Consider the following 27542-nt stretch of genomic DNA (forward strand, 5'->3'; position numbering starts at 1 on the left):
TACCTTGGAAAGAAAGATATCAATCTAGACTTCAATGTCATATCAGCATTCCAAGAATTAAGCCACAAAGCTCTTCTAGCTAAATTAGCTAACGATATGGATCTAACATCAATTTTGATAATATCAAAAATGTCATCACAAATAAAATGATTAGCATGTTGCAGTAAGCGAACAATGCTAGATAAGTCAGAATCCAATTCTTGTTGCGCTAAATTTTCCAATTAAAAAGTTGATGCAGCTGCAACATCAGCTAAAGAAATTGCAGGCCTGAGAAGATGACCTGAATATAAATAAGCTTTCCTTAGATAAGATTCAAGTTTCCTATCAAAGGATCTTTAAAGGAAGTACTATCTTCCATAGGAATAGTGGTTCGTTTAGCAAGAGCAGAAATAGCCCCATCAACTTTGGGGATCTTTTCCCAAAACTCTATTGAAATTGCTGGTAAAGGATACAATGTTTTAAACCTTGAAGAAGGAATAAAAGCAGCACCAGGCTTATTACATTCCTTGGAAATCATATCAGAAATAGCATCAGGAATAGGAAAAACCTCTGGAGTAACCACAGGAGGTTTAAAAACGGAATTTAAACGTTTACTACTTTTAATGTCATGAGGACTAGTTTCCTCAATATCCAAAGTAATTAACACTTCTTTTAACAAGGAACGAATATACTCTATTTTAAATAAAAAAGTAGATTTGTCAGTGTCAATATCTGAGGAAGGATCTTCTGAATCAGATAGATTCTCATCAGAGGAGGATAATTCATTATGTTGTCGGTCATTTGAAATTTCATCAATCTTATGAGAAGTTTTAAAAGACCTTTTACGTTTATTAGAAGGCGGAAAAGCAGACAGAGCCTTCTGAAAAGAATCCGTAACAAATTCTTTAAAATTTATAGGAATATCATGTACATTAGAAGTTGAAGGAACTGCAACCGGCAATGTACTATTACTGATGGACACATTATCTGCATGTAAAAGTTTATCATGACAACTATTACAAATGACATTCGGAGATATAATCTCCACAAGTTTACAACAAATGCACTTAGCTTTGGTAGAACCGATATCAGGCAGCAAAGTTCCAACAGATACTTCTGAGACAGGATCAGATTGAGACATCTTGCAAAATGTAAAAGAAAAAACAACATATAAAGCAAAATTATCAATTTCCTTATATGACAGTTTCAGGAATGGGAAAAAATGCAAATAGCATAGCCCTCTGACATAGAAAAAGGCAAGAGGCAAATAGCAATGGGGTGACAAAATAATGAAAAATTTGGCGGCAAGTATGACGCACAGCGTAACTGAAATTTTTTTTGGTGCCAACAACGTCCGGATACTCGCGTCACTAACGACGCAACCTTGTGTAAGGACGCCGGAAATGACGAACTTGTGTCAACAGACGTACTTTCGTGCCAAAAAGTTATCGCGCCAAGAATGACGCAATAAGGTCTAGCATTTGGCGCCCCCGCGGGCCTAATCCTGCCTGCAATTTGCAAAAGAAAAATGTATGTAAAACCCCAGGTAAGAAAAATATTTCTTAATATGTTTATTTTCCCAAATATGAAACTGACAATCTGCAAAAGGAAATACACGAACCTGACTCATGGCAAATATAAGTACAATACATATATTTAGAACTTTATATAAATGCATAAAGTGCCAAACCATAGCTGAGGTGTCTTAAGTAATAAAAACATACTTACCCAAAGACAACCATCCACATATAACAGATAGCCAAATCAGTACTGAAACAGTTATCAGTAGAGGTAATGGTATATGAGAGTATATTGTCGATCTGAAAAGGGAGGTAGGAGATGAATCTCTATGACCGATAACAGAGAACCTATGAAATAGATCTCCCGAGAGGAAAACCATTACATTCAATAGATGATACTCCCTTCACATCTCTCTGACATTTGCTGTACTCAGAGGAATCGGGCTTCAAAATGCTGAGAAGCGCATGTCAACGTAGAAATCTTAGCACAAACTTTACTTCACCACCTCCATAGGAGGTAAAGTTTGTAAAACTGAATTGTGGGTGTGGTGAGGGGTGTATTTATAGGCATTTTGAGGTTTGAGAAACTTCGCCCCTCCTGGTAGGATTGTATATCCCATACGTCACTAGCTCATGGACTCTTGCCAATATGAAAAATGAATTTATCAGGTAAATTCTTACATAAATTATGTTTTTCTTTCCAATGGTGGTTAGAGTCCACAAAATTCCTTACTGTTGGGAATTCATCACCTGGCCACCAGGAGAAGGCAAATACACCCTTCTGTAAAAACTTTAATATATCTCCCTCTTCCTGTTCCTCCCAGTATATTCTTGCCAATTACATGAAAGAAACATTGCTTCAAATATACATGGCTACTTAATTTAAGGTAGCGGCTTGGTATCAATAATAACTATAGTGTCTATGTGCAAGGGCAGCACTATTCATACTGTTACTTCTGATATAACAACAAAGTGACGTTCAGAAAACATTGCTTTGAACAGCCAGCCACTTTGCACTGCAGGACTGTAATTTTAATTTTTTAATTTTAGATTTCATTGTTAATTGTAGAATACTTTCTTTTACCCCTGATTTTAAGTTTCTTAGAATACCTTGATATAGGATACTTTCATTTAGTGGTCAATCAACATTTGAAAGAATATTCAACCAATGAAATGCAGTTTAATGACGGGATTATTGTTTTTAATCTTTACCCATTTTTAATTATTTGTCCAACTGAAGAAAGATCTTTTTAATTTTAAAGTGAACCAACATCACCTAAATACACACACACACAACCAAGTAGAAATTGGAGTGTTTTGCGTACTCTGTCTTTATTTGACTGATCTGTAAATAGTTATTCCCACAAAGAAAAGAACACGAGTGCCCAAATAATAAACATTAGGTATCTTAGACATTTTTTTAAATAAATTATTATAGGCATTCTCATCAAGCTAATTAATATTAATGCCAGAACGGTAAGTGCCGTTTCTCCGTCCGCCATACTCGGGGGGAAACAATGATTAGTGGATTGCAGATTAGTCATCTGTCAATCAATTGAAGAATGTGGCGGGCGGAGGAACGGCACTTACCGTTCTGGCATTAGCAGCTGAAAATATCAGAAGATAAGTATATCCAACACATTTCATCAATAAAAGGAAGTCTCATTCCTTTTTTAAATTCTTTGTAAACTTGAGCATGGTTGCTCAAGTCGTAGGAATCACTTTAACTGTGAAGGAAAACAAATTAGTCTATACATATTTGGTACAGTTTATAACAAATGGAATCTCTTTTTAGTACAGAGTTACAACATATGTGGGAAGCTGCCAATACAGTCACTCCACTCCCATGCACCAGCAGAGGAATGCAACTGAGTAATCCAGACTAGAAAACTATGCTTTGCTGAATACGGATGCGCTTTTACTGTGCACAGGTCTGTCCGTGTTAACACTTGCAGTTATGGGGCTGGTGCATGCGCTGTGTAACAAAATAACCTAGACGTACGTATAGAAATAAAAGTTTTGGGTACATGTTAAAAATATTTTAAACGGATATTTAAAAAAAAAAACAAAAAAACATCTCTTTTTAACAAAAACAAGAATATAGGGTTACACACACAGATGTGTTTAAATATTTCTGTTGCTCGTTTTAAAAAAAACAAACATTTGAGTAAATTGCCCCTTTAAACAAAGTTTGCAGCACCATTTTTTCGAACATATACAACAAATTTGTCAAAAACAATGTGTCTCACCTCCATTCTGGTGGCTTCTCCTCCTTTCACAATTGGAACAGTTTTACCAGCATGTATTCTATAGGGCCCAATGGAATGGCCATTCAGATTGCGAATTGGTTTCACTGTCAAAAAGAGAATGATGTAGATATTTCTTAAGGCAGGCGATATGTACACATCAGTCATTATGGGTTACTCCTTAAAGGGACATCAAAAACTAAATAAATGCAAGATAGAATCATACATTCAAAAAAAACTTTAGTCTGAGAATAATATGTAGATGTATTCCATAGTGTTTCATTAGCTGTTTAAAAATTTACTAAATAAGTGTAAAGTTTTAGTGTCTATAAAACAATGGGAGCTGCCATGTTGTAACTAAGGTTACCGTCTTTGCTGTGGCTAATTAGGGACAGTTTTAATAGGTCACTAGAGAGTGCAGCCAATGTGGCTGTGTGCAATATAGCAGTGTTTTGAACTTCCATTTCTAGCAGAAACAGAAAAACTCACAATTTCAGAATGGAATTACAGAAAAAGGGGACAAAATAAACAAAGTATATTGCAGAGTTTTTATGTATACGATTTACCATTTTATATTACCTTATAAAATGGTTTAATGTCCCTTTAAGCATTAAATATATAACTGTTTCAGCTATACCACTGATCCACAAAAATAAAATTTATGCTTACCTTATAAATGAATTTCTCTCATGGTGGTGAGTCTCCATGAGCCATTACTACTGGGATTCAACTCCTGGCCACTAGGCGGAGTCAAGGATACCCAACATTCCATTAGTTTTTAAAGGACTAATGACTCGTGGACTCTCAATAACATGAAATAAAAACATTTATGAGGTAAGCATACATATTGTTTTCTTTCATAAGGTGGCAAGAGTCCATGAGCCATTAGTTCTGGGATCTAATATCCAAAGCTGTGGAGTACACTAATAAGAAAAGTGTGTGTGTGTGTGTGTGTAAGGGGGGGGGGATTAAATGGACAGTAAACCTTCAAAATAATGTTATACTATAAAAATGACAAAAACATAATTTATGCTTACCTGATAAATTCCTTTCTCCTGTAGTGTAGTCAGTCCACGGGTCATCATTACTTATGGGATATTAACTCCTCCCCAACAGGAAGTGCAAGAGGATCACCCAAGCAGAGCTGCTATATAGCTCCTCCCCTCTACGTCACACCCAGTCATTCGACCGAGAACCAAACGAGAAAGGAGAAACTATAGGGTGCAGTGGTGACTGGAGTATAATTTAAAATTTAGACCTGCCATAAAAAACAGGGCGGGCCGTGGACTGACTACACTACAGGAGAAAGGAATTTATCAGGTAAGCATAAATTATGTTTTCTCCTGTTAAGTGTAGTCAGTCCACGGGTCATCATTACTTATGGGATACCAATACCAAAGCTAAAGTACACGGATGACGGGAGGGACAGGCAGGATCTTTATACGGAAGGAACCACTGCCTGAAGAACCTTTCTCCCAAAAACAGCCTCCGAAGAAGCAAAAGTGTCAAATTTGTAAAATTTGGAAAAAGTATGAAGAGAAGACCAAGTTGCAGCCTTGCAAATCTGTTCAACAGAGGCCTCATTCTTAAAGGCCCAAGTGGAAGCCACAGCTCTAGTAGAATGAGCTGTAATTCTTTCAAGAGGCTGCTGTCCAGCAGTCTCATAGGCTAAACGTATTATACTACGAAGCCAGAAAGAGAGAGAGGTAGCAGAAGCTTTTTGACCTCTCCTCTGTCCAGAATAAACGACAAACAGGGAAGAAGTTTGGCGAAAATCTTTAGTTGCCTGTAAATAAAATTTCAGTGCACGGACTACATCCAGATTGTGTAGAAGTCGTTCCTTCTTTGAAGAAGGGTTAGGACACAATGATGGAACAACAATCTCTTGATTGATATTCCTATTAGTGACTAACTTAGGTAAGAACCCAGGTTTAGTACGCAGAACTACCTTGTCTGAATGAAAAATCAGATAAGGAGAATCACAATGTAAGGCCGATAACTCAGAGACTCTTCGAGCCGAGGGAATAGCCATTAAAAACAGAACTTTTTAAGATAACAATTTGATATCAATGGAATGAAGGGGTTCAAACGGAACACCCTGTAAAACGTTAAGAACTAAATTTAAGCTCCATGGTGGAGCAACAGTTTTAAACACAGGCTTAATCCTGGCCAAAGCCTGACAAAAAGCCTGAACGTCTTGAACCTCTGACAGACGTTTGTGTAACAGAATGGACAGAGCTGAGATCTGTCCCTTTAAGGAACTAGCAGACAAACCCTTTTCTAAACCTTCTTGTAGAAAAGACAATATCCTAGGAATCCTAACCTTACTCCATGAGTAACTCTTGGATTCGCACCAATGTAAGTATTTACGCCATATTTTATGGTAAATCTTTCTGGTAACAGGTTTCCTAGCCTGTATTAAGGTATCAATTACTGACTCCGAAAATCCACGCTTTGATAAAATCAAGCGTTCAATCTCCAAGCAGTCAGCTTCAGAGAAATTAGATTTTGATGTTTGAAAGGACCCTGAATCAGAAGGTCCTGTCTCAGAGGCAGAGACCAAGGTGGACAGGATGACATGTCCACTAGATCTGCATACCAGGTCCTGCGTGGCCACGCAGGCGCTATTAGAATCACCGATGCTCTCTCCTGTTTGATCCTGGCAATCAATCGAGGAAGCATCGGGAAGGGTGGAAACACATAAGCCATCCCGAAGGTCCAAGGTGCTGTCAAAGCATCTACCAGGACCGCTCCCGGGTCCCTGGACCCGTAACAAGGAAGCTTGGCGTTCTGGCGAGACGCCATGAGATCTATATCTGGTTTGCCCCAACGTCAAAGTATTTGGGCAAAGACCTCCGGATGAAGTTCCCACTCCCCCGGATGAAAAGTCTGACGACTTAGGAAATCCGCCTCCCAGTTCTCCACTCCCGGAATGTGGATCACTGACAGGTGGCAAGAGTGAGACTCTGCCCAGCGAATTATCTTTGATACTTCCATCATCGCTAGGGAGCTTCTTGTCCCTCCTTGATGGTTGATGTAAGCTACAGTCGTGATGTTGTCCGACTGAAACCTGATGAACCTCCGAGTTGTTAACTGAGGCCAAGCCAGAAGGGCATTGAGAACTGCTCTCAATTCCAGAATGTTTATTGGAAGGAGACTCTCCTCCTGAGTCCATGATCCCTGAGCCTTCAGGGAATTCCAGACAGCGCCCCAACCTAGTAGGCTGGCGTCTGTTGTTACAATTGTCCAGTCTGGCCTGCTGAAGGGCATCCCCCTGGACAGATGTGGCCGAGAAAGCCACCATAGAAGAGAATTTCTGGTCTCTTGATCCAGATTCAGAGTAGGGGACAAATCTGAGTAATCCCCATTCCACTGACTTAGCATGCACAATTGCAGCGGTCTGAGATGCAGGCGTGCAAAGGGTACTATGTCCATTGCCACTACCATTAAGCCGATTACCTCCATGCATTGAGCCACTGACGGGTGTTGAATGGAATGAAGGACACGGCAAGCATTTTGAAGCTTTGTTAACCTGTCTTCTGTCAGGTAAATCTTCATTTCTACAGAATCTATAAGAGTCCCCAAGAAGGGAACTCTTGTGAGTGGTAAGAGAGAACTCTTCTCTTCGTTCACCTTCCACCCATGCGACCTTAGAAATGCCAGTACTAACTCTGTATGAGACTTGGCAGTTTGAAAGCTTGACGCTTGTATCAGAATGTCGTCTAGGTATGGAGCCACCGAAATTCCTCGCGGTCTTAGTACCGCCAGAAGAGAGCCCAGAACCTTTGTGAAGATTCTTGGAGCCGTAGCCAACCCGAATGGAAGAGCTACAAACTGGTAATGCCTGTCTAGGAAGGCAAACCTTAGATACCGGTAATGATCCTTGTGAATCGGTATGTGAAGGTAGGCATCCTTTAAATCCACTGTGGTCATGTACTGACCCTTTTGGATCATGGATAAGATTGTCCAAATAGTTTCCATTTTGAACGATGGAACTCTTAGGAATTTGTTTAGGATCTTTAAATCCAAGATTGGTCTGAAGGTTCCTTCTTTCTTGGGAACCACAAACAGATTTGAGTAAAACCCTTGTCCGTGTTCTGACCGCGGAACCGGATGGATCACTCCCATTAGTAAAAGATCTTGTACACAGCGTAGAAACGCCTCTTTCTTTATCTGGTTTGTTGACAACCTTGAAAGATGAAATCTCCCTTTTGGGGGAGAGGTTTTGAAGTCCAGAAGATATCCCTGAGATATGATCTCTAACGCCCAGGGATCCTGGACATCTCTTGCCCAAGCCTGGGCGAAGAGAGAAAGTCTGCCCCCCACTAGATCCGTTCCCGGATCGGGGGCCCTCAATTCATGCTGTCTTAGGGGCAGCAGCAGGTTTTCTGGCCTGCTTGCCCTTGTTCCAGGTCTGGTTAGGTTTCCAGCCTTGTCTGTAGCGAGCAACAGCTCCTTCCTGTTTTGGAGCAGAGGAAGTTGATGCTGCTCCTGCCTTGAAGTTACGAAAGGCACGAAAATTAGACTGTCTAGCCCTAGGTTTGGCTCTGTCTTGAGGCAGGGCATGGCCTTTACCTCCTGTAATATCAGCGATAATTTCTTTCAAACCGGGCCCGAATAAGGTCTGCCCCTTGAAAGGTATGTTAAGTAATTTAGATTTAGAAGTAACATCAGCTGACCAGGATTTTAGCCACAGTGCTCTGCGTGCCTGAATAAAGAATCCGGAATTCTTAGCCGTAAGTTTAGTTAAATGTACTACGGCATCCGAAATAAATGAATTAGCTAGCTTAAGGGTTTTAAGCTTGTTTGAAATCTCATCTATTGGCGCTGAGTCAAGGGTCTCTTCCAGAGACTCGAACCAAAATGCGGCCGCAGCCGTGACAGGCGCAATACATGCAAGGGGTTGCAATATAAAACCTTGTTGAACAAACATTTTCTTAAGGTAACCCTCTAACTTTTTATCCATTGGATCTGAAAAGGCACAGCTATCCTCCACCGGGATAGTGGTATGCTTAGCCAGAGTAGAAACCGCTCCCTCCACCTTAGGGACCGTCTGCCATAAGTCCTGTGTGGTGGCGTCTATTGGAAACATTTTTCTAAATACAGGAGGGGGGGAAAAGGGTACACCGGGCCTATCCCACTCCTTGGTAATAATCTCTGTAAGCCTCTTAGGTATAGGAAAGACGTCAGTACACGCCGGTACCGCATAGTATCTATCCAGCCTACATAATTTTTCTGGGATTGCAACGGTGTTACAATCATTCAGAGCCGCTAATACCTCCCCTAGCAGTACACGGAGGTTTTCTAGTTTAAACTTAAAATTTGAAATGTCTGAATCCAGTCTATTTGGATCAGATCCGTCACCTGCAGAATGAAGCTCTCCGTCCTCATGCTCTGCAAATTGTGACGCAGTATCTGACATGGCCCTAGTATTATCAGCGCACTCTGTTCTCACCCCAGAGTGATCTCGCTTACCTCTAAGTTCTGGAAATTTAGACAAAACTTCAGTCATAACATTAGCCATGTCCTGTAGAGTGATTTGTAATGGCCGCCCTGATGTACTTGGCGTTACAATATCACGCACCTCCCGAGCGGGAGATGCAGGTACTGACACGTGAGGCAAGTTAGTCGGCATAACTTCCCCCTCGTTGTCTGGTGAATGATGTTCAACATGTACAGATTGACTTTTATTTAAAGTAGCATCAATGCAATTAGTACATACATTTCTATTGGGCTCCACCTTGGCTTTTACACATATAGCACAGAGATATTCCTCTGAGTCAGACACGTTTAACAAACTAGCAATTAGACTAGCAAGCTTGGAAATACCTTTCAAATAAATTTACAAGTAATATGTAAAACGTACTGTGCCTTTAAGAAGCACAGAAAAAACTATGACAGTTGAATAACAATGAACCGGAGTAGTTATAAAAACCAAATTTTTCCCGGTAAAATTAGCAAAGGATTGCACTCATTAGCAATGGATGACTAACCCTTAATATCAGAAAAAATGTATAAGATTTAAAATATAAGCGTTTTTTATCACAGTCAAAGCACAATCTCACAGGTCTGCTGTGAGTGATTACCTCCCTCAAAATAAGTTTCGAAGACCCCTGAGCTCTGTAGAGGCGTTCCGGATCATGCAGGGAGAGAAACAGACTTGTGACTGAATTTCTAATGCGTAGCAAAAGCGCCAAAATAGGCCCCTCCCACTCACACACAACAGTGAGGGAAGTTCAGTGAAACTGTTTTTAATTTAAAATAAACGACAGCCATGTGGAAAATAACGCCCAAAACAATTTTTCACCAAGTACCTCAGATAATTAAACGATTTAACATGCCAGCAAACGTTTAAAATCTAATAATGTGAAATCTCATTAAAAAGCCTGCTGCTAGTCGTTCACACTGCAAGTTAGGCTAAAAGTTATATGCATACAGTATTGTCCCAGTGAAGTGCCATTCCCCAGAATACTGAAGTGTAAACATATATACATAACAGCCTGATACCAGTTGCTACTACTGCATTTAAGGCTGAACTTACATTATATCGGTATTGGCAGTATTTTCTCAGTCAATTCCATTCCTCAGAAAATAATATACTGCAACATACCTCTTTGCAGGTGAACCTGCCCGCTGTCCCCTGATCTGAAGTTTACCTCACTCCTCAGAATGGCCGAGAACAGCAAAATGAATCTTAGTTACGTCCGCTAAGATCATACAAAAACTCAGGTAGATTCTTCTTCAAATTCTACCTGAGAAGAAACAACACACTCCGGTGCTGTTTAAAATAACAAACTCTTGATTGAAGATATAAAAACTAAATATAATCACCACAGTCCTCTCACACATCCTATCTATTAGTTGGGTGCAAGAGAATGACTGGGTGTGACGTAGAGGGGAGGAGCTATATAGCAGCTCTGCTTGGGTGATCCTCTTGCACTTCCTGTTGGGGAGGAGTTAATATCCCATAAGTAATGATGACCCGTGGACTGACTACACTTAACAGGAGAAACAAAGGGGCGCCTCATGTGTGGTATAATCAAATAAGAACAAAGCGACAGAAAAAAGCCAAATGGGTATTCACAAGGCTCCGGAGCACACCTATGTGCTTGTAGGGACAGGCTGCAGATTTTTTCAGGTGTGACAGCTCACCCACAAAGGATATCAGTCATTAACTGTAGTAAAGAGATGAAACACAGGAAAGCACCAAATTGTGCAGATCACTAAGGATATGGTATTAGCTTAACACAAGTGAAGATTGGGTACTCACATATTGGATGAGCACACCTATGTGCTAGTAGGAGCAAGCTGGCATATTTAGATATGGTGTGTCAGCTCACCAACAGGGAACTTTTCTTCAAGGTGCAATATCCAAGTATGGCAGGCTTGTGCTTGCTAGGCTCCACTTCAGGCAGGTAAAATCATTCACAAGAGTATTTTTATAAATTAAAAATACTATTTATTAAAAACAGATTAAAATACATATACAAAAGAGTGAACAGGGGGAATACAGTCAGGCCCCCTGTACATGCAACGCGTTTCTCTGAATATAAGCCGTTTCCTCAGGCATAATTAGGATAGGTTAGAGCCTGACAAAAAGACTGAACGTCTTTCCCTTTAAGGAACTTGCTGATAACCCTTTCTCCAATCCTTCTTGGAGAAAAGACAGAATCCTGGGAATCCTAACTCTACTCCATGAGTAGCCCTTAGATTTGCACCAATAAAGATATTTACGCCATATCTTATGCTAGATCTTTCTAGTAACAGGCTTACGTGCCTGAATCAAGGTATCAATGACCGAATCAGAGAAGCCCCGCTTAGATAAAATCAAGCGTTCAATCTCCAAGCAGTCAGTTGCAGAGAAACTAGATTTGGGTGTTGGAAGGGTCCCTGAATGAGAAGGTCCTGCCTCAATGGAAGCTTCCATGGCGGCAGAGAGGACATGTCCACTAGATCGGCATACCAAGTCCTGCGAGGACACGCAGGCGTGATTAGAATTACTGAAGCCCTCTCCTGTTTGATCCGAGCAATCACCCGGGGAAGGAGAACAAACGGTGGAAACACATAAGCTAGGTTGAACTGCCAAGGCATCTATCAGTTCGGCCCGAGGATCCCTTGACCTGGATCCGTATCTTGGGAGCTTGGCATTCTGACGAGACACCATCAGATCCAATTCCGGTCTGCCCCATCTGAGAATCAGGGTGGCAAAGACCTCCGGATGGAGTTCCCACTCCCCCGGATGAAACGTCTGTCTGCTTAAAAAGTCCGCTTCCCAGTTGTCCACTCCTGGAATGTAGATTGCTGACAGATAACAAGAGTGAGCCTCCACCCACCGAATTATCTTGGATACTTCTGTCATCGCTAAGGAACTTCTTGTTCCTCCCTGATGATTGATGTAAGCCACAGTCGCGATGTTGTCCGACTGAAAACAGATGATTTTGCCGAAGCCAATTGAGGCCAAGCCTGAAGCGCATTGAATATTGCTCTCAATTCCAGAATATTGATTGGAAGAAGAGACTCTGACCGAGTCCACACACCCTGAGCCTTCAGGGAATTCCAGACTGCACCCCAACCTAGTAGGCTGGCGTCCGTTGTCACTATCACCCATGAGGGTCTGCAGAAGCACGTCCCTTGGGACAGATGATCCGGCAACAACCACCAAAGAAGAGAGTCTCTTGTCTCCTGATCCAGATCTATCTGAGGAGACAAATTTGCATAATCTCCATTCCACTGCCTGAGCATACTCCGTTGTAGCGGTCTGAGATGAAAACGAGCAAATGGTATGATGTCCATTGCCGAAACCATCAATCCTATTACCTCCATGCACTGAGCCACTGATGGCCGAGGATTGGACTGAAGGGCTCGGCATGTATTCAGAATCTTTAACTTTTACCTCTGTCAAGAACATTTTCATGGATATGGAATCTATCAGAGTTCCCAAGAAGGGAACCCTTGTCTGTGGAATTAGTGAACTCTTTTCTAGATTCACCTTCCATCCTCAGAAAGGACAGAACCATGTCTGTATGAGACTTTGTCAGATGGTAAGACGACGCCTGGATCAGAATATCATCTAGATAAGGCGCCACTGCAATACCCCGCGGCCTGAGAACCGCCAGAAGGGACCCTAGAACCTTCGTGAAGATCCTGGGTGCTGTGGCCAACCCGAAGGGAAGAGCCACAAACTGAAAATGTTTGTCCAGGAAGGCAAACCTTAGGAACTGATGATGATCCTTGTGGATAGGAATATGAAGGTATGCATCCTTCAAGTCCACGGTAGTCATATATTGACCCTCCTGGATCAATGGTAGAATTGTTCAAATAGTCTCCATCTTGAAGGATGGGACTCTGAGAAACTTGTTTAGACTCTTTAGATCTAAAATGGGTCTGAATGTTGCCTCTTTTTTGGGAACCACAAAAAGATTTGAGTAAAACCCCTGCCCCTGTTCCAGTATTGGAACGGGACGAATTACTCCCATAGTAGAAAGGTCTTAAACACAGCGTAAGAACGCCTCTCTTTTTATCTGGTCTACAGAATCGTGAAAGAAGAAACCTTCCCCTTGGGAGAGAATTTTTTAATTCCAGTTGATACCCTTGGGACACGATTTCCAGTGTCCAGGGGTCTTGAACATCTCTTACCCAAGCCTGGGCAAAGAGAGAAAGTCTGCCCCCTACTAGATCCGGTCCCGGATCGGGGGCCGCCCCTTCATTCTGTCTTGGGAGCAGCAGTGGGCTTCTTGGGTTGTTCATCTTTGTTCCAAGCCTGGTTGGGTCTCCAGACAGTCTTGGCTTGAGCAAAATTCCCTTCCTGTTTAGCGGAAGAAGAAGCGGGGACCCCTTTGAAGTTCCGAAAGGAACGAAAATTATTTTGTTTACCCCTCAGTTTAGCTGCTTTATCCTGAGGTAGGAGATGACCCTTACCTCCCGTAATGTCAGAAATTATTTCTTTCAAGTCAGGCCCGAATAGGGTTTTCCCTTTGAAAGGAATAGCCAAAAGCTTTGACTTAGATGACACATCAGCAGACCAAGACTTTAACCATAACTCTCTATGCGCTAAAAATGGCAAATCCAGCATTCTTAGCTGCCAACTTGGCAATCTGAAAGGTGGCGTCCGTAATAAAAGAATTAGCCAGCTTAAGAGCCTTAACTCTATCCAGAATTTCCTCTAAAGGAGTCTCAGTCTTAAGAGACTCTTCTAAGGCGTCAAAACAGAAAGCCGCAGCAGTGGTAACTGGTACAATGCAGGCTGTCGGTTGTAAAAGGAAACCCTGATGAATAAATAACTTTTTGAGAACACCCTCCAATTTCTTATTTATAGGGTCTTTGAAAGCACAACTGTCCTCAATAGGAATAGCTGTACGCTTAGCCAGGGTAGATACAGGTCCCTCCACCTTAGGGACTGTTTGCCAAGAGTCCCGAACAGTGTTAGATATGGGATACATTTTCTTAAAATTAGGAGAAGGTGAGAACGGGATACCCGTTCTTTCCCATTCCCGTGTAATAATTTCAGAGATTCTCTTAGGAACTGGAAAAACATCAGAGTAAGCAGGCACCTCTAAGTATTTGTCCATCTTACACAATTTCTCTGGTGGTACCACAATAGAGTCACAGTCAACCAGAGTCGCTAAAACCTCCCGAAGCAACAGGCGGAGGTGTTCAAGCTTAAATCTAAAGGACATGACGTCCGAGTCCGTCTGAGGTAACACTTCCCGAATAGGAAAGTTCCCCCTTAGACAGAAGTTCCCTGACCCCCAAATCAGATCCCTGTGAGGGTACATCGGAAATAGCCAACAAAGCATCAGAGGTCACAGTAAGCAAATTGACTTCTGTCCTGCTGTGTTTGCCCTGTAACACTGGCAACTTAGATAAAACCTCTGTAAGGGTAGATGACATAACTGCAGCCACATCCTGCAGAGTAAAGTAAGTAGACGCGGTTGAAGAACCCGGCGTCGCTTGGGTGGGTGTTAAAGGTTGTGACGCTTGGGGAGAAAGTAGCGGCATATCCTGATTCTCATCAGACTGAGAAGCATCCTTAGGCACATTTTCCTTAAAGAAAATCCGCTCTTTACATTGTAAGGCCCTTTCAGTACATGAGGGACAAAACGTAAGAGGGGGTTCCACAATGGCATCTAAACACATAGAACAAGTAGTTAAGTCAAGTTCAGACATGTTAAACAGACTAGCAATAGCAATAATAGTCGTTCTTTACTTGAAATATTGAGCTCTTAAGCCAAATTACATAGATAAAAATTTAGAACTGAAAAGTGTACTGCGCCTTTAAATAATAATAAATGAAGAAATCAGAGAAGACAAAGACACACAGATGTTCCCTGAGATATTCTAGGAGGCGCTAGGAGTGATAAGCAGTGCCTTTAAATAATAAAAACGCAACAATTTTTCTGTTATCTCAAAAATAAGGTTTGCGGCACTACAAACTTTCCAAACGTGCCCAAAATAGCTTAATAATATTGCACCACTTTGCTTAGATATGCTATATAGAAAATGATATTGACTTTAGCAGATAAAATTACTTTTTAGTGATTCAGGGCCCTGCACCTCGCCACAGCTCTGCTGCGGCGCCTACCTGCCCCCAGAACACACTGTCTCTGATCGATCAGCTCCTAAGTCTTTTCGTTTGACAAATATAACTTAGGCCCCACCGGAGCCCAGGACCTTGCTGTCTATCCGATCCGGATGATACTGCGCGTCTGAGCGTGCAAAATTAGGCCCCGCCCACCGTGGCCGTAACTCTAGCCTGACTGAGACCCGCATGGGTAGCAAAGAAAACAAACATGTCGATCCAAAAAAAGTAATAAGCCACGTGCCCCTCTTACATACAAAATAAATATCAAGTGTAACATCATAAAAAACACTGCACTCCCTCAGGCCAGTGATAAAAAATGATAATGAAAGCCCTTAAGCAAACCGCAGCTCCCAGCGTCTAGCCCACACTGAATATGCCTCAAAGATATATTATACATATTTAGTAATCAATATAAAGGGAATTCCAGGTACACCATTTCCTTACATATAGTGCATACTGATTACCCCTCCCCAGATAGGGAATCATGTCAGCCTGTTCAGAGGCATCAAGTCTCCCCAGAAACAAAAGACTGAACATATCTCAATGCTGCTTGTAGCATGACACCGTTCTCCACATTGAAGATTTTTCTTTACACTACCTTCAGCTGCTCTGTGGGAACCAGCATGGATCTTAAATAACGTTTGCTAAGATCATCCACATCAGGGCAGAAAAATACAATGTCTCCACTCCTCTTGGGAAGTTCTAGACTGACTATTTCTCCCTGAGAAAAATAGTACTCACTGGCACCATTTAAAAATAAAAAACTTCTTGATTGAAGAATCTAAACTAACACCTCACTTTACGCATAAATTTTCTTTTCTTTTTTAAAATACGATGAGTCCACGGATTTCATCCTTACTTGTGGGATACAATACCAAAGCTATAGTACATGGATGAAAGGGAGGGACAAGACAGGAAACCTAAATGGAAGGCACCATTGCTTGAAGAATCTTCCTCCCAAAAGCAGCCTCAGCCGAGGCAAAAGTATCAAATTTGGAAAATTTGGAAAAAGTGTGAAGAGACGACCAAGTTGCAGATTTGCAAATCTGTTCAACAGAAGCATCATTTTTAAATGCCCATGAGGAAGCCACAGCCTTAGTGGAATGTGCCGTAATTCGTTCAGGAGGCTGCTGTCTAGCAGTCTCATAAGCAAAACGGATGATACTCCTCAACCAAAAAGAGAGGTGGCCGTAGCTTTCTGACCCCTACGTTTCCCAGAAAAAACGACAAATAAGGAAGATGATTGACGAAAATCCTTAGTCACCTGTAAATAGAACTTTAAAGCACGGACTACGTCTAAATTATGTAACAGACAATCTTTCTTGGAAGAAGGATTAGGACACAAGGAAGGAACAACAATTTCCTGATTAATATTCTTGGTTGAAACAACTTTAGGAAGAAAACCAGGTTTAGTACGTAACGCCACCTTATCCGAATGGAAAATAAGATAAGGAGAATCACATTGTAAAGCTGAAAGCTCAGAAACTCTTAGAGCAGAAGAAATAGCTACCAGAAATAAAACTTTCCAAGATAATAAATTAATATCTATGGAATGCATAGGTTCAAACGGAACCCCTTGAAGAACTCTAAGAACTAAATTTAAACTCCAAGGAGGAGCAATTGGTCTAAATACAGGCTTGATTCTAGTCAGAGCCTGACAAAAAGATTGAACATCTGGCACATCTGCCAGATGCTTGTGTAACAAAATAGATAAAGCAGAAATCTGTTCCTTTAAGGAACTTGCTGATAATCCATTCTCCAATCCTTCTTGGAGAAAAGACAAAATCCTGGGAATCCTAACCCTACTCCATGAGTAGCCCTTGGATCCACACCAATAAAGATATTGACGCCATATCTTATGGTAAAATTTCCTAGTAACAGGCTTACGTGCTTGAATTAAAGTACCTATGACCGAATCGGCAAAACCTTGCTTAGTTAAAATTAATCGTTCAATCTCCAAGCAGTCAGCTGCAGAGAAACTAGATTCGGATAATGGAAGGAACCCTGAATGAGAAGGTCTCTCCTCAATGGGAGCTTCCACTGTGTCTGAGACGACATGTCCACCATATCGGCATACCAAATCCTGCGAGGCCACGCAGGGGCGAAGAGGATCACTGATGCCCTCTCCTGTTTGATCCAAGCAATCACCCGGGGAAGGAGAGTAAACAGAGGGAATACATAAATTAGGCTGAAAGACCAAGGCACTGCCAATGCAGCTATCAGCTCGGCCTGGGGATCCCTGGACCCGTATCTCGGAAGCTTGGCATTCTGATGAGATGCCATGAGATCCAACTCCGGCCTGCCCCCATCTGAGAATCAGGTTGGAAAATACCTCCGGATGGAGTTCCCATTCTCCCGGAAGAAATGTCTGTCTGCTCAGAAAGTTTGCTTCCCAGTTTTCCACCCCTGGGATGTAAATCGCTGACAGATGGCAAGAGTGAGACTCCGCCCACTGTATTATCTTGGCTACTTCTGTCATCGCTAAGGAACTCCTTGTTCCTCCCTGATGATTGATGTAAGCTACCGTAGTTATGTTGTCCGACTGGAATCTGATAAATTGGGCTGAAGCCAACTGAGGCCAAGCCCGGAACGCATTGATTATTGCTCTCAACTCTAGGATATTGATGGGAAGGAGAGACTCTGCCTGAGTCCCTACACCCTGAGCCCTTAAGAGAATTCCAGACTGCTACCCATCCCAACAGGCTGGCATCTTGTCACTATCACCCATGAGGGTCTGCAGAAGCATGTCCCCTGGGATAGATGATCCAGCGACAACCACCATAGAAGAGAGTCCCTTGTCTCCTGATCTAGATTTATTCGAGGAGACAAATCTGAATAATATCCATTCCACTGCCTGAGCATGCTTAGCTGCAGAAGTCTGGGGTGAAACCGAGCAAAAGGTATGATAACCATAGCCGACACCAACAATTCGATCACCTCCATGCATGGAGCCACTGACGGCTGAAGAGTGGAGTGAAGGCTCGATATGTATTCTAGAATCTTCAATTTTCTGGCCTCTGCCAGAAAATTCTCATGGATATAGATTTGATTAGGGTTCCCAAGAATCATAACCCTGCCTTTGGAATTAAAAAATTTGTTTCCATAACCACCTTCCACCCGTGAGTCCTTAGGAAGGATATAACACTACGGTATGGAATCTTGATTGCAGACAAAATGACGCCTACATTAGATATCGTCCAGATAAGGCACCACTGCAATGCCCCGCTGTCTCAGAACCACCAGCAGAGACCCCAGAACCTTTTGGAAATGATGGGTGCCATCGCCAGACTGAAGGAAAAGGGCACGACCAGAATAGTTTGCCCAGAAAGGCACAAACTCGGAAACATGTGATAAACTCTGTGAACAGGAACAAAAAGATCTGTATCCTGTAGATCCACCTTCGTCATAAATTGACCCTCCTAGATCAATGGAAGAATGGTACGAATAGTCTCCATCCTGAAAGATGGAACTCTGAGAAACTTGTTTAGAGTCTCGAAGTCAGAGAGGTCTGAAGGTTCCCTCCTTTTTGGGGAATTCCAAACAGAATTGAAGAAGAATCCTGCCCTTGTTCCTGTATCAGAAAAGGCCATGTACTCCAATGGAGGATAGGTCTCTTACACAATGTAAGAACGCCTCTCTCTTTAACAGATCTGCATAAAATCTGAAAGTAGAACCAGTCCACTGAGAATCCCCAAAACATTATTTTCCATTCTCCAGGGATTCTGAGCATCACGAATCCAAGCCTGAATGAAACATTGAAAAGTCTGACCTCTTTAAATTCCGATTTCCCAGATCGGGGACATGTTCCTCATGCTGTCCTTGCTTCAACAGCAGGCTAAGTGGATCCCATTTCATTTTTTTTAAAAAAAATCAAAAGATAGCATCTCCAGACAACGCATCAAACCCAAAATGCCGCCCGCTAAGGACGGAGGAAAATACACAGTTGTATGCCACTGTAAACCTTGGTGTACATCCCTTTCCCAATCTTTGTGATAACCCTTGAGATCTAACTAGTCTCAAACAAAGGACAATTGTTCTCTTAGCTAGATAGGGAACTACTCCTTACACCCTAGGTAATGTCTGCTCCTTTAGCTAAATCTGTTATGGGAAACATCTCTTTATTATAGGGAATACAAACTTTCCATTCCGTATAACTCACAGGACATATTAGGATAGATTACACCTGTGCTAAGGTGAAAATAATTCCTCTAGCAAAGTTAGTTTCCACATGGGAAAACCCTAGAATGCATGATATGCAAAGTAAGACTCCAGACGGAGTAAAAGCGGAAAGCGCAGAGCATTGCATGTGTGCCCCAAACATTTTGTGAACACTATAGGTTTGTGCATAAAGTGATCATTGGCAACATACTCCCAAACAGCAAACGCCATAAAAGGAGAAGTTCCGGAAAATAATAAATAACACAAAAACGTTACTGTCACTTTATATCCTCTTATTTCTGTTTCAGAAATTATCCAAGTATCATGTTAACCTTGCTGATAATAAACGTTGCCCTATACATTAAAGCAACCCTGTCTTGTGTACACAGTCCCTATGCAAATTGCAAGGAACCGCAGAGCACCGCATGTGTTTTTTTTTTTTTTTTTTATGTGTGCACTTGTTCCATCTTAAGTACAAAGCTGCATTATACAGTAAACAGCTGAAATGTATCAATAAAAGGAACCCCACAAAAAACGGTACTGTCTCTTTAAATTCAAAAAGAACGTTATTTTTATGCACCTTTGTGCCATTCAAATTCATAATGGATAAAGCAACACATAGACCTCTGAAACACCCTGAACCAAATTATAAAAAACAAACCAGCTACTTTCTCTTTAAATGTGTAGAGATACCTCACATTTGTACTATTAACAGTAGATAGGTCAACAGATGGTGTAGGGCCTCTTACAACACAAATTACAACAAAAATTGTTTAATTAAAGACCGGGTGGTACTGTGCCTTTAAATATTAAACAGTGCTTTATCTTTAGAACATGAATGCAACAGTTGTCCTTTTTGTCAGCTAACGTAAGACTGACCAACAAACAGCAGGCAACGCACCACCCAAACTTTTATTCATTGTATTATTCGTTGTATTATTTGTCTGTGACTGTCATATCATCATGAATAGACTCTTCCCAGAGAGCCCATCTGAATTCACAACATTTCCCGGAACTTAACAAAAAAGGCGTGCAAACTGTCTTTAGAGTGATGTAGTGTAGCCTAGCTCCACCCATCGTGGGCGTATCAGGCTGGAACTCTGGGCGGCAAATTTAGGAAAGAATGGAGCCGTCGGCATAGCATTACACTCCATAGCTCTGCCCCTCATGGGCGTATCAAGTAGTAACTCCCGGGCGGCTAAATAATAAAGATGGAGCCGATGGACAGAAAATCCCCACCATAGTCCCACAAAAAAACATAGCTCCCAATCGACTAAAAGTAAAACAGTTATCGGAAGTGGAGAGTAAACACGACCAAGATTCAGGGAATAATGAGTGCCCCTCTTACTGTTGAGTTTCAGAAAACAAAAACTAGCCGTCTCCCGGTCTACCTATTTGTATACATTTGCTGGGAGTAAAATAACACTGCTTGCTCTCCGGTGTATGTATATCTCATCACAATAAGAGCCCTTCATTGTCTCAGTCCTTGACATATGAGAATGTATGTAATGTAGTGCTCACTTTCTTCTGAGAGAATGTGTCCCCAGAAATAATAAAGTTAGCACTTACCGTGAATGCTGTGCTACAGCATGGCAGTCCAGCAGGTTTTCAGAGGTCCTCTCTCCCTCCCATGGCCCTGTGGACTAAGATCAGCCTGAGTTAAAAGTGCTTAGGCTATCTGGATTAGGGCAGCAAATATGTATAGGAGGCGCAGTGAGAATTATGTCCCACCAGTTCCTATTGCTTTAAAGCCACCAAATGCTCTACTGTAGAGACTAATCAGGTCTAGGCTACACTCTAGAACAAAGTAGCACTCACTGGCACTACTTTAAAAACAATAAACTCTTGATTGAAGAATCTAATCTAACACCTCACTTTACCTCTTACTAACACAGGCAAAGAGAATGACTGGAGTGGGAGGGAAGGGAGGAGCTATATATATACAGCTCTGCTGTGGTGCTCTTTGCCTCCTCCTGCTGACCAGGAGGCGATATCCCACAAGGATGAAATCCGTGGACTCATCGTATCTTTAAAAAGAAATCAGCCGTATTCATAGCTAATGGGTACACCTATAGCCTGACTTTAAGTACCCCCAGTTGATTTCTCATTGGTTAGGCAGAACTTAAAGGGAAATTGTGTAATGGTGAAAGGACTAAAGAACCACTATCATTCTCTTTACTTAAAGTGGTACATATCAAAGAGTACCCACATAAGAGTACTCACACTTGTACATGAGATACATATTTTTAAGATGTTATACAATATATGCAACTATATATCTACAGTATATTTAGACAATGTTTACTTCCAGTAATTGATCAAATCAAATTCTGAATTCATTCCATGCGGAACTCTAGTGACTAGGGTGAAGATCCAAAATATCTCCCTCTTGCCCAGCATCTTGTCCCTATCACACCCTCTAGGTGGGGTATATCTTCTCAATAGCCTGCCACCAAAAGGTGGCCAGAGATTTGTTGTGTTTCTTGGCAAAATGCTGGACAAGATGGGTAGTGGCTTCTCCCGCACCAATAGTTGATAAGTGATTCCGGATACGTATATTGACCTCATTTGCCATTAACCCTACGTACTGTAGTTTACAATTTATGCAAGTAATGACATAAATAACATATGAGGCAGTACAATTCAGGCACAAATCTATCATAAAACAATCTCTTGTGGTCATGGAGCAAACAGTACCAGAAATTAAGGCACATTCACATGGCCTACATGGTCTCTTACCACACTTAAACATTCCTTTATGCTGTAGCCATGAACGTTGGGCCTGCCTTATTGGTTTAGTAATGCATGAAGGAGACAAAATGTTTCCCATTTTCAACACTTGTAACCAGACCACCATCTGCAGACAAAGGTTGAAAATGTTTCTTGACAATTTTACATATTTCCCTGTATTGAGAACTGTGATTGGTAACAAAATACACCCTCTTTTCTTTCCTACTCCCAGGCTTTTATGTCCATCTTTTTCTCTGAGGAGTGTCTCTCTGTCCAATTTTGCCACCTGATTCTGTGCTTTGTCCAAAACTGACTCAGTGTAACCCCTTTCTTTGAATCTAGCTCTTAAATCTTCACTCTGTTTGCTAAGAGCTGTTTCCTCTGTGCAATTCCTTTTTATTCTCATAAATTGGCCTTTGGCCACTGCAAAAGGAACATGCACAGGGTGACAGCTTCTTGCATGTAAAAGTGTATTTCTTGTAATTGGCTTGCGATGCGTGTCGCTTGTGATACAACCATTACTATTACCTGTCAATAGTAAATCCAGGAAACAAATACTCTTATCATGATGGTCATGGGTGAATGTCAGACCAATATTCTAATTGAGCTGACCCATAAAAGTCTCCAGTTCCACCTCAGATCCCTGCCAAATAAGCAATAGATCGATGTATCGTCTATAAAAGACCATACATTCCATATGTCTGTTACCATCTCCAAAAATGTAGGACAGCTCCCACCAACCCATAAAAAGGTTGGCGTACGAAGGGGAAAATTTTGCCCCCATTGCTGTCCCACACTTCTGGAGATAGAACTGTTTTTCAAAGGTAAAATAGTTATGGGTCAATAGATATTGGGCAACCCTAATTACAAGTGTCTTGAGATCTTTTGCAAATTCAGTATGAGTATCAAGAAAATACTCCATAGCCTTAAGTTCCTCATGTGGTATGGATGAGTAGAGGGCCGCAACATCTATTGTCAACCATCTGCAGCAGCCCTCCACACATCTGTTTATCCATTAGGTTCAAGACATGCTTAGTATCCCTCAAATAGCTGAAAAGCTTAATGACTATGGGGTTGAGAATGGCATCCAGCCATTCTGAAAGGCGCTCTGAAAGAGCCAATTCCTCTCACTATTTGGCGGCCCTGTACATTGGTGAGAGTCTTGTGTACCTTTGAAAGATGGTGGAAGATGGGCACCACAGGGTGGTTCAACAAACAGGTAATCCCTAGTAGATAGATTTGTGTGCCCATCTTCCAAACCATCATCCAAAAGTGTTTTAAGTACTGTCTGATACATCCTCGTAGGATCCGCTGGTAAGGGAGCATAGTTATAATTATCCTGCAATTGGCGATAGGCCTCTTTCATATAATCGGCCCTGTTCAATACTACTATCGCCCCACCTTTATCAGCATTGCGTATTACTATCTCATCCATTTTTCTTAAATCAAAGCTTTCCTCTCCCTATGTGGCAAATTGTCTTGTTTATCCACTCTGGTATTCAAAGCAGAGAGATAATTTTCCACCCTTCTGTAAAAAGTCTGTAACGTTGTACCCCTGTAATGTATGGGGTAAAACTCTGAGGCTTCTTTGAAGCCACTAAACTCACTGACAGAAGGAGCATATGTTCTGATGCTTTCATCCGACAAGGAATTTAGTGTAACCAAATCACAAGCATCCTATCATAAAATCTATTATCGTTCCCAGGAACTCCACCCTGTTGCTGGGAATCAGGGAGCTCTTTCCCGAGTTTATCTTCCAACCGTGAGATTGTAGCAAAAGCAGAAGGGCCCTCGAGTGGTCCTCTGTAAGGTTGAACTAGGACATCATCCAGATAGGGCGCCACAGCAATGCCTCTGGACCTGGCTACTGCAAGCAGTGCCCCCAGAACCTTTGTGAAGACTCTCGAGGCCGCCACCAAACCAAAGGGAAGGGCCACAAATTGGAAATCTTGGTCCAGAAACGCAAAACTCAGGAACCTGAAGTGATCCCTGTGGATCGGCACATGAAGGTAGGCATCCTTTAAGTCTATTGTCGTCATGAACTGGCAGAATAGATCTGTTTGTTTACATTTTGAACGACGGAACAGCCAGAAACTGGTTTAAACATTTTAGGTCTAGAATCAGGCGGAACGTGCCTTCCTTCTTTAGGACCACAAAAAGGTTTGAATAGTACCCAAGACCGCTTTCTGCTGGGGGTACTGGTACAATAAATCAGAGAGAAGAGAGACCCTTCACACAGTTTAGAAATAATTCTCTCTTTTCTGATCTGGAATACAGATTTGACAGAAGGAATCTGCCCCCGGATAGATGTGTTCTGAACCCTATCCTGTATCCATGGGCGACAACCTCCAGAACCCAAGGGTCCTGAATGTCCTGCAACCAGGCCTCTGAAAAGAGAGATAATCTGCCCCCTACTTGGTCCGGAGACTGGTCGGGGGCCGCCCCTTCATGACAACTTTGTTTCGGCAGGCTTCTTGTTCTGCTTGGACTTGTTCTAAGACTGAGCTGGCTTCCTAGCACCCTTGGACTAATCCGCTTTCGTGGCAGGCTGTTGGCATTGGGCCTTATCCGCATGAAAGGGACGAAAAGTAGATCCCTTAGGTTTAACCATCTTATCCTGCAGTAGGAAAGCACACTTGCCTTCCGTCACCATGGATATGATCGAGTCCAATCCTGGACCGAACAGGATCTTTCCCTGAAAGGGAAGGGATAACAGACTTTAGCCACAGAGCCCTGTGGGCTAGTACAGAAAACCCTGAAACCTTAGCATTCAGGCGAATAATTTGCATATTGGCATAACAAATAAAAGAATTAGCTACCCTCAAGGCCTTAATTCTCTCCTGTATTTCGTCGAGGGGAGTCTCCCTCTCAACCATATCAGAGATTCGCACCAATATGTCGCAGCTCCGGCAACCGCCGCTGCCGGTTGAAAAACAAACCCCATGTGTTGGAACATCTTCCTCAACATGTTTTCTAACTTTTTATCCATAGGCTCCCTGAACGATGAACTATCTTCAAAAGGAATCGTTCGCTTGGCGAGCCTAGAAATAGCACCATCCACTTTAGGGATGGTCCCCCACAGCTCGAGCTGAGAGTCCAGAACGGGGAACAGTTTCTTAAAGGAAGGTGAAAAGGAAGAACCTAATCTCTCCCATTCATTCTTAATAATATTAGCCATCTTAACAGGAACCAGGAAGGTCTGAGGTATTACCCTGTCCTCATACACTTTATAAAGCTTAGGAATCAAAGGTTCCTCCGGTAGTTGCGGTTCCGGAACCTCGAGAGTAGCAAGCACCTGCTTCAGCAATAAGCACAAATTTTCCATCTAAACCTAAAGCCAGGCTCCTCTGCAGATGGAGCTTTAGATTACATGGATTCCGACCCAAAAGGAACGTCCTCCGAATATTCAGAGTCGTCCTCGTCAGAGGATAACCTTTCCGAGATATCCATAGCAGTATACGACTCTTGGGTCGGATCGTCATATTTTACCCTACGCTTGCGCTTAGAAGAATATGGTAAGGCACTAATCGCCTTCGAGACCGCCGTTTGCAGTTGATCCGCAAAGTCTGACGGCCAACGGATTTCCCCCGAAGGCATGTCCTGGGGCGCTGCATGTGTACTCAGAGATGAATGTAGGGGACGCACCACACGGGACGGGGAGCCCTCAGAGGTGGACGGCTCAGTAGTACTAGACCTTCTCTTCTTTCAAGAAGCCGAGACCTTATCAAGGCAAGGGGAACAAAGTTGAGCAGGTGGATCTACTGGAACTTCCTCACAAACACAGGTACTAGACTTAGTTAAAGAGGGAGTACCCTCTAGCGCGTCAGAGTCCACCATAATTTGCGGCTTTGTTACGGACTAGAATATAATATAAACAATGGCATCTTTATAACCTCCAATGGCCGGGGCACTCACCCCCTCCTAGGACCTGGACCACAGAAACCGTTACGTCTCCTGCACCGTCAGACCAGCAAGGAAGTAAATTAGGCCACACCCGGACAGCCCGAATGCCCCGCAGGACCGCCCCTGCACTAGGGAGAAAACGCACCAAAAACAGCCGTGCAATACTCCCGGAAGGAAACTAAAGTTAATCCATTGCCAGAGCCTCATCTCACACATATTGCAGCAATGACACAAACAATATGTATACCCCCCCCCCCGTTCAATAATCCGCTCACTAGGGATGTTAACCCTTGAATCTATAAAGACGTTGTCATTATGTGTATAAAAATGAAACGATCTTACAAGAATCTACGCCGTGGAACAGGAACACGGCCTCAAGTGTGACAGTGTAGTAGCATCGCTCCTGACATGGACTTGAGTGTAGAAAGCAGGCAGCGAAACTTGTTAACGCTGATTGCTTGTGGAGCTGTTAATATGAGTTGGGATGGTTTTGCAGAAAGACTCTCCCTGCATCTCCGGACTCTAACTTTCAACCAAGCTCTCACTGAGAGGCTGACAGGACTACTTAAAACTCCAGTCCCATTTCGAAGAGTACTACCCTCCATAAGAGACTACTCCGAATCTTCCGGCACTTCTCTGCCAACCTCCTGTGATGAAAGGCAAAGAATGACTGGGGGATGAGGGAAGTGAGGGAGGTATTTAAACCTTTGGCTGGGGTCTCTGACTCCTCCTGGTGGCCAGGTTCTTATTTCCCACAATTAATGAATGAAGCCGTGGACTCTCCTCCCCTTTAGATGGAAATTACACTCCCAGTGGGTTATAGAAGAGATAAGGTAATAAAATGTTAATTTCCCATTGTTCTCTCCAAGTATTGGTGATTGGTTTATGGACAGATATAAGAAAGACGCAGGTATATGTACACAATGTGATACAATAATGAGATCTGATTATACCTACAAGCTCAACCCATTTTATTAGGTTGTGGCTTCAAAACACAAAATCAGCTAATTCATATACACAAATAAGCCTTAAAAAGCAAATCTCATACATTTAATACTCTGCAGCTGGTAAAAAAAGTAATCGGAAACACATTAAGGGAAAAACAATTTTATAGTATACTGTCCCTTTAACTCTCAGATGGTGTTAATATGTTACTGCCCAGCACTTCAAGCTTCCCTTCTTTCCTACATAAGGAGAAAACTGGGTCTCACATAGGTCTGAGAACCCCATTCAACAAAGAATCTGGAGCATCTCAATTCTTCACCTTCCTGCTGTGGAGGCAAAGATAAGACTGGTATAAGAGGTAAAAATAATTAAAATCTATTGAAATGTTGGGTATATTTGCCTTCTCCTAGTGGCCAGGAGTTGAATCCCAGGAGTAATGGCTCGTGGACTCTCACCACCTTATGAAAAAAATATCACCCA

General features: G+C 42.2%; 1 protein-coding gene across 1 annotated transcript in view; it reads right to left on the reverse strand.

Annotated features, from left to right (window-relative positions):
- The window catches only part of METAP2 (methionyl aminopeptidase 2), a 290993-nt gene that overhangs the window by 38443 nt on the left and 225008 nt on the right, over positions 1–27542 (reverse strand). Inside the window, exon 7 of the mRNA XM_053719228.1 lies at positions 3749–3852. Within this exon, the coding sequence (XP_053575203.1) occupies positions 3749–3852 (104 nt within the window). The remainder of the gene's footprint in view (positions 1–3748; positions 3853–27542) is intronic.

The sequence above is a fragment of the Bombina bombina genome, chromosome 6 (genome assembly GCF_027579735.1).
Source record: "Bombina bombina isolate aBomBom1 chromosome 6, aBomBom1.pri, whole genome shotgun sequence".
NCBI classification, from domain to species: Eukaryota; Metazoa; Chordata; class Amphibia; order Anura; family Bombinatoridae; genus Bombina; species Bombina bombina.